The sequence below is a fragment of the Protobothrops mucrosquamatus genome, unplaced genomic scaffold (genome assembly GCF_001527695.2).
Source record: "Protobothrops mucrosquamatus isolate PMUCROS unplaced genomic scaffold, P.Mucros_1.0 scaffold_186, whole genome shotgun sequence".
Lineage (NCBI taxonomy): Eukaryota > Metazoa > Chordata > Lepidosauria > Squamata > Viperidae > Protobothrops > Protobothrops mucrosquamatus.
In genome coordinates this window covers 1,460,221-1,480,874 of record NW_015386262.1, presented here as the reverse complement: position 1 = coordinate 1,480,874, position 20,654 = coordinate 1,460,221, and the positions used below count along the sequence as shown (strand labels likewise).

The following is a 20,654-nucleotide window of genomic DNA, read 5'->3' as shown; positions in this document are numbered from 1 at the left end:
TTGATGGTAAAAAAAGGAGTCTTTTCTGTATAAATAGTGACACTGATTTTCTGCACAGTCTAACTACTGAATGTGGAAGTTTTTACTTTTTCTACCTATAAAACTAAACACAAATTTTATAAAAATGAAATAACAGACTCAACTTCTCTCTCTCCATAGATGCACAACCATTGTTAGTTTTCAGACTGTCACTTTTGTATTTTTATAGGCCTGCTTCTATAAAGCCAATACTGCTACATGTTTTTGAATCAAATTCTAGTGCTATTTTCCATTTCTGTTTGTGAGCAATAAAATTTTAGACCCAAAGTATTTTTTTAATTATTTTTTTCTCTTTCCTTTAGGAGCTCAAAGTCATGTGAACACATTCCCTTCTCCAACTTTTCCTACATTAACCCTATGAAGTAGGGTTAATGAACGAGCTGCCCACAGAGATCCGGGTGATTCCGGATCTCCCCTCCTTCCGCCGCGCCCTCAAGACCTGGTTATTTCAGCGGGCAGGACTGGCCTAGGGGTATTTTAAATTGGTTTTAATCAAATTTTTAGTAGAAGCGGCCAAATTTGAATATTTATTTTTTAATCATTTTTAAATTTTGTATTGTATTGTATCATTGTTTTAAACTGGCTGTAAGCCGCCCTGAGTCCTCCGGGAGAAGGGCGGGGTATAAATTTAATAAAATAAATAAATAAATAAATAAATATATTAAGAGCATGTCTCTGGCTTCAAGTAACCCAGTGAGTTTTTCTGGGACTTGAATTTGGGTCTTCTTGGCACAGTGGCTGTTTGCTTAGCTCTCTGTCACCTAATAAAACTAAATCAAGGAGGTCTCGAGAATAAAATGGACCCTCTTTCAAGTTCTCTACAAAATACAGAGTCAGTGCATAAGAAACAAAGTGTAAAAACAGCATGCATAAACTTTTCTATGGACAGAACACCTAGTTTCAGATGGCTTGGGAACCAAAACTTGCAACTTTGGGATGTTTTCATTTGTGTAGGACTGGTTTGCTCCACAAACAATAGTTTGAGAGAAGCATTTAAAAACTCCAAGGTTTCAACAGCTTCAAGAAGGCATGGGAAGGAGAAGTTGGGAAGTTAAGACAGGGATGTGCAGGCTGGTGCAATCAGCCATGCTACGACATCAGCAGCTGGTAAGTTAGGAGTGAAGTGACACACACTAAACTTGTTCAACTCATCCTGACTGGATTTTGTTTCATTCCAAATCCATAAAAACAAAAAGCATTTTAAATTTCAGTTGCCTAGCCAATGTTGATCCAAAACAATTTGGTATAATCTCTAGAAAGCAAAAGGCTGAAACAAAATATTTTCCCCATTTCATGCACAATCTTAAGGAACACTGTGGCATATTGTCTTCAGTTATGTTCAAAAGAACATAGCCTCTTTCTTCACAAATCATTTTAATATAAAGACATTAATACCATCATCATCTTCTAAACTCCATTTCTTCCCCTGCTTCATCTCTTCAATTTCTTTCTTCAGTTCTCCTATATTTTCCATAGCTTTCTTGCGCTGCTCTTCTCTCCATTTTTCTACTCGTTCTTTTCGTTTTCTCATTTCCTCTTCCAATTTATTTTGATCAAAATTCTATTACAGAAAAAAAAATCATCCAAAAGGTAGTAACCAATTTCTAACATGGCTTAAAGAGAAGTGAAACCGATTTAGATCCTAGAAGCATACAATTAGTGAAAACCCGATTATCAATTCTATCCAGTACAACTTTTTCAGAAACTGAACTTTCTTTTCTGTAGAACTAAAATGTGGTAAAATGACATTCTAGACCAGCGAATAGCAAAGGAAAAGGAAATACATATATACAACTATTTTGTTAAATCAACTAGTATGGGTAGAAGCAAGCTAGGAGCTCTTTACAAATTAGGTAGAAAAACCTGTCTTTCTAAAAGGCAACATGGTTTTGTTGAAAGATAATCAAAAATAAGTAACAAATGCCAGAAAGATCAAATAGGTTAACAAGGTGTAATTAACGACACACAACGCAAGTTATTAGGATTTTAAAATATATAATTATGAAATCAGCTATTGTCTGGCTCCACCCCTTAGAAACCTTTAAAACAGATGCATATTTTATAATTGTTTTTTGTGCCCTTTCTCATTAAAACCTAAGAAACTCTGCAGAACTTTCAAAATTATTGTTTTAACAATAGCTTGTTACTCTTTATAGACTTAGAACTCTTTCTGTACTTACATTTACATCTTTATCTTTTTCTTCTTCCTTGTCCTCTTTCTCTTTTTTCTTGTCTTTGTTAACTTCCACACCTTCTGTCTTTTCTGTAGAGCGTGATCTGAAAGACATAGAAACCACTGCATATTGTAGAATGTTTTCTGCTCTCCTGACAGACAATACTGATGAACAGAAACAATAGTTTTTATTATACATTGTTTCATTGAATGAAATGAAACAGAAATATAATAAATGAGTCTTAAGTTTGTGAACTCTTTTTTCTGCCCTTCTGGCACATGCAGGCAATACGCTTTTATTTCAGTTTTTAATTGAGATTTAGTATTATGTCTATACCTAGATAAACTTATTATAAACCGGGTTAGGGAAATAAGCCAATTTTAAATTGTGCTTCCCTAAAACTGGAACAAATTAGTTTCCCTCTGGCAGCGTTTAGACAGCATATTCATGGCTTAATACAGCTGCCCAAATCTTTCATAGTTTACATATAAAACAGTCTTCACAACCCATGGAAAATTTCATACTCATGCTTAAAAATTGCAGGCGTTAAATCTGTAGGCACTGAGAAAATACAGAGTCTTCAATTTATGATCAGTTGTTTAATGATGGTTCAAAGTTACAATGGTTCTCCCCAGAGCTAGTTATGACCCAGTTTTGATGTTACCTCAGCCGCATGTACACATCTCTGTAGTGATTGTGATGGCATTTTGAGCACTCGGCAACCAGATCACCTTTATGGTCATTTGCAGTACTGTGGCCACATGGCTGCAATTTGTGTATTTTGTTTTGCTAGTTTCTGGCATCTACTTTTGGTTCCTGGCAAAAAACGCCCACTGCAGAAAATGGATTTGCTTTCCGATCACTGTGTTTGCTTAACGACCCTATAACTTTCAATCCAGTTATGTGATTCCTCAACTTAAAACCACACTGATATGACTATAATTCCAGATTCAATTACAGTCATAAGACAAGGACTACCTGTATTCCATACACACCTTTGCTTTCAACTATTTTGTATAAAAAGTTCCTAAAGTTTGGATGCAATCTTAAATTGCAATTAATCAAAAATTGAAAATGAAGAGAAATTTCTCTCTCTTTCTTTTGAGTAGATGATAAAATAAAATTCTTGAAGACAAAATTTAGCTCTTAGGAACAAAAAAGGTGACCATTCTATCCAATACAGACGTAGCCACACTTAGGTCCACTGATTTTAAAAAAATTAAATGCATCAAAATCTGCCTAGAAACAGCTTTATATATACTTATATCCCCCCCAGACACAAACACACAAGTTTCACTGAGTTCAATGGGATTTACCATCAAATATGTGATTAGTGTAAGTCTAACAACAGTACATAGATTAGTTAGTTAAGTTCCTTTTTCATAAACAGTCATTCCAAAGATCAGAGAATATTGCAGAGCAATGTTCCAGACTGCAGTTCATGAGTAAGGTTATGGTGTTTTTTCTCCTATTCTATTCAATTATACCAGTGGTTTTCACCAAGTGACCCCTTGATATTTCATATTACAAGGGACCACCAGGAGAAAAATATGTAAGGAAGGGTATGGTATATGCCAAGGGGCCACAAAAAAGCAAGGTAAATACTGTCTTGTTGACAATGAAAACACACCATTTACTGTCTTGTGTCTGTATCTAAGACATGGAATTGGGCATAATTGTCAGCCTATTTATTTGGCAGATGGTGGAAGCCCTCAGCAAACAACTGACAAGGGAGTGTGCTACACTATTAAAATTATTATAAATAAAAACATATATTCTGTTTACAAACCAAGTGTGCAAGTGGTGATCTTCTTTCATTGGTAATGGGACCTGGACAGGGGAACCACAGGAGAAAATCAAGGTTGGAAGGGGGCCGCAGGCAAAAAAAGGTTGAGAAACCCTGATTTGTATTACTGTACTCACAATAAGCATAAAACTAGGTGTACCAAAAGGACACTCTCATATAGTGAACCAGATGTAGCAAAAAGACATTTTTGGCATATCAAAATACGATATACAAACAGCATTCCACAATAAAAGGTCATAGCTACCTAGCTGGAATATGATCATAACAACAGCTATATTATTAGACTTAGAAAAAAATGCATACACTCAATTACCTGTTTTCTACTTTCTTGCTCTTGCCAGGACTGGAAGATCGAGACCGTCTGCCTCTGCTTCGGCTTCTAGATCGTCTTCTCTCCCGGCTGCGTGATCGTCTTCTCTCTCTACTCCTTTCCCTCTCTCTACTTCTTGAGCGCCTGTACAAAGCAGATGTGAGGTACAATCTTAAGTGAAATATTTTTTTTCTAGTTCATAAGGCATCACTCAGCAAAAGGAAGTAGAAAATACTCATTTCAGAAAATAAAAGAACGATGAATTACAATAAAGGAACAATGAATTCTAATGAATTAAGAATCAAAGCCAATTTTTACACTGACAAATTGTAAAAGTGCAAAAGAATATTCCTTCTTCATGTCATCAACCTTTTTAGAAAAATGTTCAGCATTTACTGAGAAATTTTCCTTAAAGGAGTCTTAAAGGCTGCGACTTACCTCACCCGTTTTCTGTCACGTGATCGAGACCTCCTCTTGTCCCTGCTCCGCGATCTCTCACGCCTGCGGTCTCTGTCTCGACTCCTAGAGCGCCTGTCATCTCCACGTTTTGCTCTTTTGTCAGATGGAGAACGACTGCGGGAACGGCTACCAGAGCGCCCTCGTGATGAGGAGCGCTTCCGATAATGCCTACAGTCGTATAATAACAGAAGGGTGAACACAAAGAATACAGAAATTCAAGTGTAACGGATGTGTTAAACAAGTGCTCAAGACCACGATTAAAATTATTCAAAATGCTTCCAAACTATACTGTGAAAATATGTCATCATTTATTTTCAGTATCTTCATTATGGAATCAGTAAGAATTATAAGAGGGTTAGTCTTATAAAAGGGTTAGTCTGAGACTGAGACCAAGACTGAAATCTTTACAAACTCCTGAGATTCTCTGGGATAGTTGTTTTCTAGCAATCCACTTGATTGTAACCGTTAAAACTACTAACTGGGAAATACTAGCTATGGAGCCGTAAATTCTTCTAGGAGTAAATAAAATGAAATATAAATTGTTAAACAGAGGATATTATGTTATACATCCCAGTCTATTAATTTCTGGATTCAAAATAATAAGTGGAAGAGTTAAAGAGGCACAATGGTAATAGCAAGGAAGTAGCTTATACATTTTTCATGAAGAAAAGACAAAGACAAATATATCTCCTGTCAGTTGATGTGTATATATCCCCCACTCTTTTCTCTTTGTATAAATACTGTTAATTTCTGGGGAAGGATACAATATACTCTAGGTTATCAATAGAATTATAGAAAATACAATTCTATAATTAGCAATTTCCTCAGCCCAATACAACTTCCAAGAAATGTTGCTCACCACTCAAGTGAGAGTGATGTGCTTCAAAATGGAGGAGAGGAAGAATATATTTTCAGCCAAAAGTTATTGAGGTGTTGGTCAAGCATGTATTTTACCTCTAGCATATATGAATACATAGGATATGTGTCAACAATGCTCAAATAAAGTACAGTCAGATTCTAAAGTACAGCCAAGTTTGCTAAGCACAATGTACCCAAAATATAAATATAGGATTTACGTAAGTAAAAAAAAAATAAAAAACTGTCCTCTTTCCTATTTAACTATCCTCTTAAAGCACGGGTGTCAAACTTGTCACGTGACGTGTCACGACGTATCGCAACTTTTTTTACATTGCCGGAGCTGGGGTGGGCGCAGCCTCCGTATGATGCAACCAGCCCGCGGGCCAGCAGTTTGACACCTCTGCCTTAAGCCTTTTGCAAAGCATAGAATGTTGAGAAATTAAAGACAGTTGCTTGCTACTACCATAGAAAAGAGAACAATGTTGAAACTTCTTATGCTATATGGCACTTTACATAAAATAGGAAACCATCATACACTAAAGAAAAAAAGCATCATGAAAAGCCCAACAAACATCAGAACTGAATTAATCACACACATATACTGAAAGAGGTGGCAACTATTTGATTAATACAATTATTAATCATTTACATAGTATATCTGTATTTAGAAATTGTGAGATCAAAAACTATTATTTTAAATAGATTAACTTACTGTTTTTGTTTGGACAACTGTTGCTTTGTTGATCTAAGGAAATGAGAGAGATTAGGTAAGCAAGGTGGTATCTTCTACTAAATCTGTTTTGGATGATTTCAGCATGAAACTGTTCAAACCTGCCAGCTTATTTTATATAATAATGAGCTTCCCCTATGAAGTATTCTGTGCAAGCTATTTCAAGTTTATTATGTGATTGACCAAACCCCCATACCATGTAAATCATGGATATTTTTCAAGATTGTGCTATGCAACTGATTTTTCACTAATGGCCATTTCCCTTTTGTACAGGCTCCAATATTTGCAAAACAGCCTCATTGTAATAATTGTTCAAGAAGGATATCACTATTAGAAGGAAAACATAAATGGTGGAAAGTTGTGTTCTCAGATATTTGATCCAATTGTTTTGAAATTTATTTATGCGATTATTCTGGAAAGCAGCTGTGAATGATCCCCCCAACCAATAAAAAAAATCATATGCAACATTTTTAAGCCTTATTATATACTTCAGTGCACAGGAAAATAAAGAATTCTAAGAAGCAGAACTAATGTATATGTATATCCTGTATATATATATTCATATTTATATAAAGTGCATTGCAAGAATGCCAGAATAATGTTAGTACAAGGACTTGAGGAGTCTTGGTGAATTAAGATGTTGCAATAATGCAATTTTTTAATAATAATGCAGTAGCATCTTTCACTAAGCAATCTGGCAATATTTAACAATTAACCAGTGGAACAACCTGCCTCCAGAAGTGGTGAATGCTCCAACACTGGAAGTTTTTAAGAAGAGACTGGACAGCCATTTGTCTGAAATGGTATAGGGTTTCCTGCCTGAGCAGGGGGTTGGACTAGATGACCTTCAAGGTCCCTTCCAACTTTACTACTACTATTAATTATTATTATTATTATTATTATTATTATTATTATTATTATTATTATTATTATTATTATTATTATTATTATTATTATTATTATTTTCCTGAACCTGGCTCTTCTCATGTGTTGTTCTCATAATACTATCATTCACAAATCGTTCCACATGCCCTCCTAACTCGCCTATCCTAGACAAATTGATAAATGTGCACAACTGACAAGGATTAGAGTGGAAAGAAAACAACCAAATGAAAGAAAATTTGCGATAGGGATGTTTGAAGCCCAAATCACAACTGTACACAAGCCGTAACCTTTTAAGGGGCATCGATACGAGACACGCCGGGAGAAACGTGACAATAGACTTGTCCGAATAAAAGTCGCATTTAGACCGACGGCCTAATTGGACTTTAAGGCCGAGAAAGAACGTGGCCCATCGAGGAAAAGGCCAGAGGCCAAAACCAAAGGCAACACGGACGGCCCTTAATCGGCCATGTTGCAAATCGCCTCGTGAATGCTTATTCCTATTTTGAAGCTCCCGGGTTTAAACTCGCGGCGTTATAAATAGTCCACTCTTAAATCCGGCGGCCCCTCTAACGTCCAACGAGGCTCCACCGGTTCCTCGGCCTTTCTCCTATCCTGCCCCGGCTCCTTCCTACGTCTTCCCCTTCGGCCCCAGGTACGGTGGAAAGGCCAAATCCGGCAAGCCCGCAGCAACGCGATAGCCAAGCCGGCTCCTGAAGTCCGCCGCCCCTTCGCGTCCTTTACCTCGATTCCCGACCCATGGCAGCGCCCCCGAAGCCGCGAAGAGGGACGGCTTTCTCTCCCGGGTCGGCTCCTCAAAGCCAAGCGGCGCCTACGACCATTTTCCGAGAAGCGAGCGAAGCGGAAATGCATCAGCGACGCCGAAAAGGGAAGAAGGAGAAGAAGAGGGCCCAGATCATTTCCTACAGCCGGTCCACAGCAGCCCCTTCTGCCCGGCGGAGCGACCAGCAGCCGCTCTCCGGAGCTCTGCAGCTGCGCATCCCGCCGGAATTTTAAGCTGGTGGTAACTTTGTCCTAAGAGTGCTTGAGGTACCATAACTAACTCGCCTACAGACAACGGTACCCCGCGTTGTAGCCCCGCTATGTTTTTCAGGAGAAAACTGAGCATACCCGTGCTTTAATATTTATTCATAATCTGCTGCCAACTGGTCACATGTTTATTTAATAATAATAATAATAAAGTTGGAAGGGACCTTGGAGGTCATCTAGTCCAACCCCCTGCTCAGGCAGGAGACCCTTTACCATTTCAGATAATACCGTTTCTTCTTTCTCTCCTCCTCCTCCTCCTCCTCCCCCTCTCTCTTATTTCATATCCCTAGTTGGGTCATGAAATGTCTGCAAGAAAACCACCAAGCTGAGAGAGCACCAGGGACCCCACAGTCCTCCTCCTCCTCCTCCTCCTCTTCTCTGCAACCCCCCTCCCTTCTAGCACTGATGATGTTTCCTACTTGGGTCATAAAACGTCTGCAAGAAAACCACCAAGCTCAGAAAGCACCAGGGACCCCACAATTCAACCCTGAGCAACAAAGAGTCTCTTCTATCCTTTCACTCCTTCAGGAGGACACACTATAATTTGTTCTACAATGGAAACGCATAAACATCTGATCCTCGACATGAAACGCGAATCCTCTTGATTTCATACTTTTGAGGGATTTGCCGGGAATCGCTATCTCTGATGACGACTCTCGGCGGAACAATTCTTCTCTGCCCAGTTTTGACTCCACTATGGCTTAAAAAGGTGGATCAGAAACAATTTTTTTTCTCTTAGTTCGGTTAAAAAAACGGTTGTACAAAAATCCACCATCAAATCACGAATCATATGTGTCTGAGCATAAAGAATTACCGAAATACTGTTGGGGCAATTGGTTGGGCAACTTGGGGCCCTGCCACAGTGCAAAAGAAATGTCCTCTTGACTTCACTTAATTTTTGATGGGATCCTAATCTGTGGATCAATTCATAGAACACATTTGTTTGAACCCAGTGTCATGTGGTGTAAAATCATGGATTTGAGACCAGGTTGTCTTCATTTGTTACTATTTTTGTATGTATCCACATGAAACAAAAATCATAGTTCTTTTACTGTAATGAGGTATTGCAATTAGATTTCATTCTTTTTGGTCCCACACTGGTGCCAAACTGTGGAACTGATACATGGCTTCACATAATTTTATGTATAACCCAGCTGAAATCAATGTTAATCGACAAATCAGAACATTTTGCACAGAACCAACCACCAGAATCATAGATCTGAGGATTTTTACCAATATAGTACAAAAAACTTGGACTTAGCGCACAAATCCTTCTGAACGTTATTATATGCAACTTTCCAGAAAAATTGCCAAGCTGTTATCTCTTTTTCAATAGGCAGACAGGGAAACTCACAGTTGGTAAAGTTTGGTATTAAAATGGCACAAAATCAAAGAAACTAGTTTTCTAAAAAAAACTAATTGCACTGTTTTACCTGAAATCATAGACTAGACATGTCAAACACAAGGCCCGGGGGCCAGATGCATCCCGCGAAGTGGTTTCATGTGTGGCCCACGAAACCATCCTGGAAACAGTGAGGGAACGGCCTCCGCTGCCTTGGCCCTGGCCCAGGCCGGCCGGGAGCTAATGTACAATTTTGTGGTGGCCGGCTGTCTGGAAACAGCAAGGGACCGGCCCCTGCCACGTTGGCCCTGCCCCCTGAGTGCATGCTTGGGAGGTGTCACCCTTTGTGAGGAATGAAGAAATGGACCGTGCCTTGGCGCTTGCCCCGGTCCCACCCTCTTCTGCCAGAGACCCTCAGATCTGTCCCCCTCCTGCCCAGGCCCCCACAGGCACCCTTGACGGGAACGATGTACAGCTGGCCATGCCCACCCAGTAGGCCACACCCACCCAGGCCACACCCACCCAGCCCCCCAAGGGCAACCGCAATGCTTATGTGGCCCTCAATGAAATTGAGATTGACACCCCTGTCATAGACTATCTTTACTAATGCACTCTTCCATTATAATCAGTTCTGGCAATGTCTGGCATTCTCATGACAAGGCAAAATCTGTGACATATTCTCAAGAATCTTCATGGTATTCACCTTAAGACAGGGGTCCCCAACCCTTGGTCCGTGGACCGGTACCAGGCCGTGGTATGCCTGCAACTGGTTCACACAAACAAGCAAAGTCCCATCCGTGGAATGCAGGCAGCACACAAAACCACACACTCTCTGGTCTGCAGAAAAACGTTTCTCCATAGAACCGGTCCCTGGTGCCCAAAAGGTTGGGGACCTCTGCCTTAAGAGATTATCAAGTAAAAGTAGATAGTGGATTTGAAGAATGAATTCTTATGGATCATATGGAGGATAAAGGATAAAGCTGTTCCTATATAACAAGTTTAAGAAGAAATGTAGAAGTAATCAGACTTTCCAAACAGGTTTGTTTTGTTTTATAGATCCAGGAAATGTTCTATCTAGCAGGCAGTAGGCAGGCAATGTTAAGTTAAGCTACAAAGGTTTGATTTATTTCCTTAATCCTCTTGAAACCAGAATGTTGTGTACTAAATTACTAAATCAGAAATAAGGAAAGTTAACAAAATCTGATCTTTGCAGACATTTTAATGTATATTCAAGTAATGCCAAAGCATAAATAATTGTAACATATATAGCTTCAATGCATTTAACAGAATCAATGCAACAATTGCAACAATGTGAGGTTTTTACAGAGAAAGTCCAAATTATGGAAAAGGAAACACACAAAGCAGCTTATTATTTTCATCATATACACATTTTTAGACAGCACAGGAGAGCAGCTTCTTCTTCATTGTGCTTGGAGAAATTTACTTTTAAACGATCAGGCTCTCTGCCCAATGATTTTCCTATTTGCATTTAAATACGTAAAATATATTAAAAATAAGGATGCCAAAAAACCTGCAAATATAGCGATACCAGCAATTTCCTTAGAAAGGAGAGCCACATTTAAGAGGATATTTTACACATTTTTCAATGTGGTACTTATAGATTTGATTTTTTTTAAACCCGAATCTTGTTTATGACATGTTTTCTACCCTTTTTTCTTAAAAAAAAGTGTAGATGGGTGAATAAATGTTTTGTAGTGGTGTGTTTTAGAACATCAAAATTTTTGTTTTTATGGAGTAGGCATTTGGGAAAAATATGCAGATTTCCATCTTAATGTGTTGGCCATTAATTTTCTTACTTTTATCTGTTTTATCTTCTGTGGAATGAGTGCATCTTCTAGAATCACTATCCAAAAACACAGTCTATCCTGTACCTGGGTCTTGGATAAGATTTCACTGTCAGAAATGAAATTTTGTAATTGACCATATTTACCATGGCAGTCATTGGGCAAGAATGCCTGAGATACTATCAAAATATCAAGAGTTGGGATTGATAGTTGTATACTTTACATCTGCTTTTCGAAGTAAAAATATATCAAACAAGATCTTAGATTTATGCTATTTTATCAATATTTGAAGGTCCATCATCAAAAATAGGAATTATAGGAATTTAGAAAAATTAAATGTGCAGAGTAAAAACCTAAAAATAGACTTTTTCCAAGGTAGTATTTCCATCATAGTTCATGTTGTAAAGAGACAAATTTATTTTTTAAATTAAATGAGACTGCATTGCCAAAATATGCACATTTCTTTCTGTGTATTTCAGCCATGACTTACTCTCCAAAACACTTTTTCCATTGAGCAGTGGTAAAATTTGGTTCAGTAAATGCAATCACTGAAATTATAATGTAAGGAAACTTATGAGTCCATTATAAAGGAAGAACCAATTTAACTCTCTATCAGATATTTAAAAACCCAACTGTGTCTTAATTTAGTCTGTAAAATTAAATTATCTGTAATAATCACAGACAAAGCAAAGGAAATTTCCAGTTAAGTCAAGCTACCTGACAGCAGACATTTCAAAAATTAAAATCCAAGAAAAAAATAATCTCATTTTTCAGAATAATAAAAGATATTTCACTGTATAATTTCTATCTTAATTTCCAAATCTTTGTAAGACAAAACCACTTATGGGTACTGAGAATGGGCTACATATATGTAAGTGACAAGATGTAAGGAAGAACTGTAATATAAGAGGATTGCAAATACATGACACATCTTCAGCTCGTAACGGAGTCATAAAATCTAATGCAAATTAAGATCAACTAATAAAATCTGCCATATTTTATGATTTATAGTCATTGTGATTGGCTACATAAATGTGAGATGAAAACGTGGTAAATTGCTTGTATAAATACAAAACAATAAAAGGCTACCAATTTTAAAACTATGTTAAGGCTTGACTGTGGAGAAGGCCAAGAAATAAAATATTTCAAAAAGGAACATCAGAATTTACTAAGTTTAGTGAAAGATGCTTCAAGTAATTGTTTTCAGATGGGTTTATAAGAACCAATTTATGTGATATATTTTTAAATTAGCATTCTAATATAAACAGACCGTATTCTTTGCTACCTGTTTTCTAAAATATTATGCATACTAAACACTTGACTAACATTGGGGTAAAATACTAATTTGCACCTACTTGAGCTGCAATATACCTTGGTGTTTAGGTAAAGATGCTAAACATCACATGCACATATTCTTGAAAAGAAAATATATGGAATAAGATACCGAAGCTTGACATAACTTGTAGTACAAAGAAAAAAAAATCTAAGATTGACTGAAAAGTCAGAGATGAATAAAACTGGTGACACTTAACTGTTCAAAGGGCTAATAACCCAAAGACCAGTTTTTCAATCTGCAGTGTCCATTTAATGCAGCATATTCATAATTCATGTAAACAATAGCAAGATTCCAATTCAAATGGGAACGTATATAAATGTCAAGTTAGATTGCGCTGCTGTTTTTAAATTCACCTTTCTATATTAACAGAACATTACCACCTGTAATGAAGACAAAAAACCCATTTGACCCAGTCTAATTACATTCCTAAAACCAGAAGCTTCTGAAGTTTATCAGCATTTTTATCAGCATATGCCACTTGCTCAAAAATATGAACTAGTATATTGAAGTGGTATACATTAACACAGAGGAATAACCTTAAAAGATCATTCTGGTTGGATTCACAGTAGATCTGTTTCCATTTGTGGAAAAGATCAGGATTCAAGCATGGGCTTTTGATGGGAGGAAGAAAGAGAAGCATTACCTATTATCCCCTTCAACTGTCTGTGCCATTTTATATGATGTTGCAGAGGGTACTTATCCCAGTGTTTTGAGGGGCACATGAAATGGAGGAACTGGCCAAAATAGCTTTCCCACCTTTTCTTTAACAGGGGCTTCAATGTAAGTTCTACAGACAAGAATTCTGGAACAAAGCCATAAAATGTAATTCGGTCAACCACACAACACCTCAGTTGTCTTGGGGTTTCATGTCCAACGAGAAATATTAAAGTAAAAGGTGGCAACTGCAATTAATGGGAAAACGAATGTCTTCCTTAGTAGCAGGAAAGGCCCACTTTTGAAACATTGTTACTCGGTTTTCCATGTTTGAGACCACACATATCAAACCTAACCTGTAATAATTCACCCTCATAGTTGGGAATGTGGCATTTCCTTCATAGCTGTAATTCAAGTACACTGAATTAGGAAAGAAGAAAGAACTGATGAACATTTAACCCTGTTTGTGTATTTACAGAGGGGTATGAATGAACTCAAGACTAAATAGTCCTGCTGATGTATTGAATCCCACAGCTATTATCATGGCACTTCTGAGCCAAAAACCACAAGCAGTTCATGACAGAAAATGAAAGTAAAGAAATAAACACAAAGGTCTGTAAAGACATCTCCCATTTTGCTGTAAGTGTCCATGGAACGACTAATTACTTCTGCAGGGATTCCAGACAGTAAAAGAGCAGCAGTTAATACTGTAGTTTTTGTCTTCTTTTCACTCTGTGCAAAAAAAAACCAAAAAAACCCACCAAAGTTTAATTTTTTCAGAATGTTCATCTTAAAGCATCTTATTTCATTTTAAATGTTATAGAACCTATTCTTCTCCCACAACTTATTCCAAATATCTAAAAGGAAACAATTAACTTAGGATCACCCAAAGAATTCTATGGTTGACTAAGAACATGAATCTCCCAGGTCTAAGTCTATCATATCAGTCATCACTAAAGTGAATCCTCCACCCTTGGCCACTCCAAGTTTGAAATGTTGAGAATCGTTTTTTTCTAATAAAACACTTACCTTGGGGAAATACTTTGACAGTCCCATATATGCAAGTTGTAAAGTAAGGAATGGAGCAAATATTGACTGTAGAGAAAAAAACAAAATAAAAAATTATATACTTTAATAATCATGAGAAATCATACCAAACAGATGCTTTCAAAGAAAGCGTCTTTTTCTTGTAGAACATCTCAATGATTTAACTAAAATAATTAAAAAAGAAAAAGCACTTTTTAAAAATGCTGCTATCAAACACAATGCATTTAAGAGTAACTCATAGGTATTAAATATATTTAGTCACTGCTACAGAGATGGGTGGAGGGTGGTTATCTACGATAATGTTAAATATTAATATATTAACGATAATTAAAAGCAGGTCTATCGCTTATTTCCAACATAAAGCTCTTTGAGCATCCAGTGCATAATATTAAAATGCATTAGTTAGGATTACTTTGAAGGGGTGTTTGTCAGCTGTGCTTTAGGACTATCCAAATGGTTAACAAAAAAGAAAGTACACAGCCACTGCTTTCTCCCTGGATTTCCATCCCCTTGTAATGCTTAACTGATATCAAGAATGAAGTGCAATAATAAGTTACAATTCCCTGACATTGTTTCTAGTACAATTACATTGCCAGTCAGGCACTTCACAAATGGCGCACATTTACAATAGTCACAGCATCCCATGGTCATGTAATTGCCAATGGTGAGCTTCACAGCTGGATTCTGACAAGACAACAGAGAAGCTGGCAGTTAAGTTGCAAGTTGTGGTCACATGATACCACACTTAACAATCATAGTAGAACTGACATTGTAAGTCTGGCATGATCATCTGATGTTTTGCTTAATGACTGCATAACTTAGCAATGGAGTAGCTGATCCCAACTGTGGTTATTGAGGATTACCTGTATTTACTTACTGTAAATATGCTCTGAAGAACAGACTTTCACACAGTTCTTAACAATTATTGCTAGAAACAATAGATGGTTTTATGGATTTGGACCTGAATTTACTTAGCCATGAGAAAATAATTGTTCAGCATAAATACCCCATACAAGTACTACTTTACAGGCCTGTGAGCAAGGCAAACAACGCAAAAAAAGGGAGTGAAATGAAAATGAATAGCAAGATATTTTTAAAAACAAAAACTTACCAAATATTTGCATACAAAAACTCTAACGCCAATGGCAAGGAGTGCACAGCCTACCAATCTAAAAATGTGAAAGGAATCAAATTCCTCCACAACACTTCCATTTTCTTGACTTGGCTTCTCATTCATCAGCTGGTTTCTGAGCTTCATCGCTTCATCAAACCTTGATAAATACTGATCTAATCCATGGCGTGGTGCTCTCTGTGGAACGTCCAACAGTTCCCCTCTATTGCGTTGCCGGAGCTCACTGCTGCCATCACTACCAACTTCATGAGTTTTGCTAAATAAGTCTATTTTCTCTCCTTTGTGCTCTGCTAAACTGCTTGTGTGGTCAGCCGTTCCTGATAAACTGCAGACTGTATCACCAAGCACAACCCGTTTGGAAACAGGAGCAGGAAGGGAAATTGGTTTATCCTGTTCCAGCTGAAGCTTAGTTTCTGAATGAGTGTCATCATCTAAAGAGAACAGAACAAAAACTGAAATCATACCACAAATTTGAAGCTGATAGTAAATTCTTAGAGACGTAGGACAAAATACAGGATGTCAACAAATGATACGAGGCTTCAGTTAACTGGAGTCGTCTTCTACATAACCATATTTAAAATTCATTCTTTCCCATGTGCACTTCTTTAAATATAAATATTATTATCAATTGCCCATACTCACAACAGATTCAGAAAAGTACAGGAGTTCCTTGACTTGAAGGTGGAAAACGATGATCATGAGATCCTGGAACACTGAAATAGGCATAAATATATGCCAGTTACCAAGCACCCAAACTTTGATCACTGAGGGAAGTGTGATCGTCATAAATGAGAGGACCAGTCATGTCCCTCTTTTCAGTATTGTCATAACTTCAAATGGTCGTTAAATGAATGGTTGTAAATCAAGGACTATCTTATTGTATGTATGTTCAACAATATTTTCTGCATAGAATATATGTTTAGGAATTGTGCCATATGTAATGAATCTTTTAAATATTATTAATATAACTTTTTCTAATCCATTTATCTATAGCTCTCAGAGACATTAGCAAATATATTTATGCAGTAAATTTTAGAAGTGCATCCCAATCTGAAAAGGATGAAAATTGTTGAAATATAAAAGAATACACACACATACACACTCATATTCTTTATTTTTTTTTTTACATTCCCTCAATTTTTTCTTGCTCCTCAAAGAATCATATGCCCTACAGTAAATGTTCCATTGTCAATAATAATGAGAAGCCACAGAAATTATCTATGTACATCTTAAATGTCATTATAAAGCAATATTGTGTGCAAAAATACAGTGGCGCACAACTTTCAATTGCTCAAAATAAATAAGTAAATCCCCCCTGTAATAATCATCTCTCAACTAGTTTCACATTGGCTTATTATTGGAAAAATATTTAAAATATCAATGGTAATCATGTAACGTACTGCCTAGAGCAGTGGTGGCGAATCTATGGCACGCGTGCTAGAGGCGGCACTCAGAGCCCTCTCTGTGGGCACACGCGCCATGCCCTGGAGATGGCAACCGTCCCTCTTCAACCAGCCACCCACTAACTCGCCGAGGTCCCATGTGGCCGGATGCATCCTAGCACAGCTGGTTTTCCTCCCCTCCATCCCATCTCTCCTGGCCTCGCATGCTCTCCTTTTCCCGGACACGACCCACTGTATCACCTCCTCAGCTGTCGGCTATCCATCCAGCTCAGAGGCGGCTTCTCTGAATTGCTGGTGGCAGGCTGCGGAGCCCCAGAGTGTGCCAGTCGAGGGGCCGGCAGGCTGTGGCTGCTGCCGGACACTGTCGGCCCCCATGTGCTCACTGGCCTCTGTGTGCGGGGGCTCATGATGTCGGGCAGCAGCTGCCCTGGCCCCTGCCTCACCTTGCCCTGCGACAATGGCACCCCCCCTGCCTTGCCTTGCCTCACCCCGCAGGACGAGCCTCCTGCCCACCGTCCCACCTGCCAGAGACCCCCTGGATTTCCCCCAACCCTGCCCGGCTCTCACAGGCGTCCCTCCCCACGAGCAACATCGAGGTGACCACGCCCATCTTGGCCACACCCATCCAGTCTGCCATGACCACCACAGCCACGCCCACCAGTGGGCCACGCCCATCTGGCACCCGGCGATAAATAAGTGGGTTTTGGGTTGCAGTTTGGGCACTCGGTCTCTAAAAGGTTCGCCATCACTGGCCTAGAGAGTTCAACTAGTCACTCATTCTCACATCCTGCTAACTACAGAATTAAGATATTCTCTAACCATGCTTAGAAAACCTAATGAAGTCATATTTAATGCATCTCCAGCCCTCAATAAAGTCATCTTGAAATGAAACCTATTCTGTCATAAGGAATAAGTGGGCTTACACAAGTCTGATCTTTGTATAGACAGATCATGATATTTAAACATATTTTCCAAGGCCTTCATGGTTGTTATTCTGTGGCATATCTCTTGACTGCTGATTTCTTTACTGTTGATGGTTGATTCAAAAGGCAGAAGCTATCCATCACTGCACTATCTTCTAAGGATGGTTATTCTACTTATGTCATTAACTTGGTCTTCTTTATATTTAATTTTAGTCCCATTTTTCCACTAGGGTAAAGTAGTCCTCCACTTACAACCATTTGTTTAGTGACTGTCTGAAGTTACAATGGCACTGTAACTTATGACTGGTTTTCACACTTATGACCATTGTAGCATCCCTATGGTCACATGATCAAAATTTGGGCACCTAGCAACCTGCATGTATTTATGGCAGCTGCAATGTCGCAGGGTCATGTGTTCAGTAGCAGGCTTCCAACAAGCCAAGTCAAGGGGGGAAGCCAGATTCATTTAAACCTCACATGATTCTCTTAAAACCCGTATGATTCACTTAACAACTGCAGTGATTCACTTAACAACTATGGCAAAAAAAGGTCATAAAATGGATCAAAAGTCACTTTACGAATATTTTGCTTAGCAATGGAAATTTTAGCCTCAGTTGTGGCTGCAAGTCAAGGATTACCTTGCTTGATTTTTATTACTACAGCTTGCAGATCCTTTGCATTTTCAGCTGCAAGGGCAGTGTCCTCAGCGGAGCACGCATTGCTACTGGCAAGACTAAAAATGCAATAATTCTTACAAATCTCCTTTGCCAAATTTAAGATGGCAATTAAGATACTACCAATTACGCTAAAACGCTATTTACTAATGTAAGGTTTCCTTGATTGGATTAACTCACAGATGTTGCGCTTTTATGAAAGCCATTCAAATTTGATTTTTTTTTTCCCTTCCAAAATGAGAACGCCGTTCCCGAACAACCTACAGTCTAACTATTTACAGACTATCAAGTCAATTTGACTGTGCTGGTCCCATTTCAACAAATAACGGGTTTAAAATATAGCAGAAAGCAACTCAACATTTCCATTATTCAAGAATGACGACTCCTTCTACATTTGAGGAGCTTGAAGCGCCAAACGTCTGGCCGCTACCTAAGTCAGCCGTTTCCAGTGTTGCTGGAAATAAAAGTTTTGCTGCAAAAAAGGCCAGATTTTAACCTCGGGGGATGACCAAGCGAGAACCGGGCGAGAGGGTTTGAGAAGATGAGGACAAGGGGACCCCCGCCGTATCCCCTCCTCCCTCCAGCCGCGGCCCGGAGCCCCCGATCCCAGGCCACGCCCCGTCCTCACCCGTCTTCGGCCGATGGAAGCCCATGATGCGATTGATCCGCTCCTCCGAGTTCATCAGGAGCTTTCGCCGGCGAATCTCGGCCCGCCGCTGAGAGGCAGTGAGTCCGCTCAGCGGTGGGGAAGATCCACCGGCTCCCTCATGGTGGCTGCTATCACCACCCTCTCTTTCCACGAGATCCGGCTCCATGACCCGCCGGTCGCCGAAAGAGCCGCGACCACCTCAAGGCTTTCTCTCCTTAGGTATACAATGGAAATCACCAGGCCCCTCTCCGACAGCCGCTCTCTAACGCGCAAGCGCTGCTGGCGCCATTTGAGGACCGCCTTCAGAGGCTGAAACGAGCGACGCCATCTTGGACGAGGGTCTCCCTTTTAGAGCGAGCGCGGCAGCGCGGTGACGACGGCAAGTTGAAAGCACTTGTACGGAAGCTGCCGACCCTTAGCAAAGATGGCGGAAAAGGCTTCGGGAGTGAAGCGGGTGAAAAGGGTGAAGTTGAGTATGATCTCATCGGTTAGGAAAATCATAATCGCTTCCGTCATGATCAACTCCGGGCTGCTTCAGGCGGGGCTCCGAGGATTTCAATTGGACAGCCAGCTGATTGCGGCAGTTGATGGTTTATCCCCAAAACAATTAAGGAAGTACCAAAATTATTTTCCATTCTAATCCCAAAAATATTTGCAAGGAACGGGCAATAGTGCCGCTAAGCTAAAGTCAAACCACAAGGTGATTTTTTTTTTTTTAGAAAAGTGCTATATATTCAGCCTGGTGATAAATATTAAAGGCCTATTTTCATGTAATAAGACTCCATGGATAGATATTAGAAATTTTTGATAATGCGACCGAATTATGAAAGAATTCGATTCAGAATTTAATAAGCTCCTAATTACGGTCTTGTCAGTACTTAGGCAAGGATTTTGTTTTCCAAGTCTTTGGTTTGCATATATTTATTTTAATTCGGGCACTAAAAATTATTTTACTCTTCATCCTTTATATTGAGCTTTTTTTTAAAAGTGATTTTGTGCTAGACTTAACAGAATAACAGTTGGAATGGACCTCGGAGGTCTTCTAGTATCCTAGTCCAACCCCCTGCTCAGGCAGTAAACCCTGTACCATTTCAGACAAATGGCTGTCCAGTCTCTTCTTAAAAACTTCCAGTGTTGGAGCATTCACCACTTCTGGAGGCAGGTTGTTCCACTGATTGTTCTAACTGTCAGGAAGTTTCTCCTTAATTCTAGGTTGCTTCTCTCCTTGATTAGTTTCCACCCATTGCTTCTTGTCCTGCCTTCAGGTGCTTTGGAGAATAGCTTGACTCCCTCTTCTTTGTGGCAGCCCCTGAGATATTGGAACACTGCTATCATGTCCCCCCTCGTCCTTCTCTTCATTAAACTAGACATACCCAATTC

General features: G+C 39.0%; 2 protein-coding genes across 2 annotated transcripts in view; both read right to left on the bottom strand.

The window, feature by feature from the left end:
• Positions 1-8,124, bottom strand: part of DDX46 (DEAD-box helicase 46) — a 41,419-nt gene extending 33,295 nt beyond the window's left edge. Inside the window, exons 1-6 of the mRNA XM_015824295.1 lie at positions 8,004-8,124; positions 6,360-6,392; positions 4,769-4,957; positions 4,334-4,474; positions 2,220-2,316; positions 1,435-1,600 (exon numbers count right to left, since the gene is read on the bottom strand). Coding sequence (XP_015679781.1) covers positions 1,435-1,600; positions 2,220-2,316; positions 4,334-4,474; positions 4,769-4,957; positions 6,360-6,392; positions 8,004-8,020 — 643 coding nt within the window. The 5' untranslated portion in view covers positions 8,021-8,124. The remainder of the gene's footprint in view (positions 1-1,434; positions 1,601-2,219; positions 2,317-4,333; positions 4,475-4,768; positions 4,958-6,359; positions 6,393-8,003) is intronic.
• A 5,756-nt stretch (positions 8,125-13,880) lies between these two features.
• CAMLG (calcium modulating ligand) lies at positions 13,881-19,528 on the bottom strand. The gene is made up of 4 exons (XM_015824283.1): positions 19,254-19,528; positions 15,605-16,056; positions 14,476-14,541; positions 13,881-14,178 (listed from the first exon to the last, which is right to left on the bottom strand). Exons 1-4 carry the CDS (start codon positions 19,438-19,440, stop codon positions 13,987-13,989), a joined length of 897 nt encoding a protein of 298 aa, XP_015679769.1. The 5' UTR covers positions 19,441-19,528; the 3' UTR covers positions 13,881-13,986.
• Between the last annotated feature and the right edge of the window lie 1,126 nt (positions 19,529-20,654).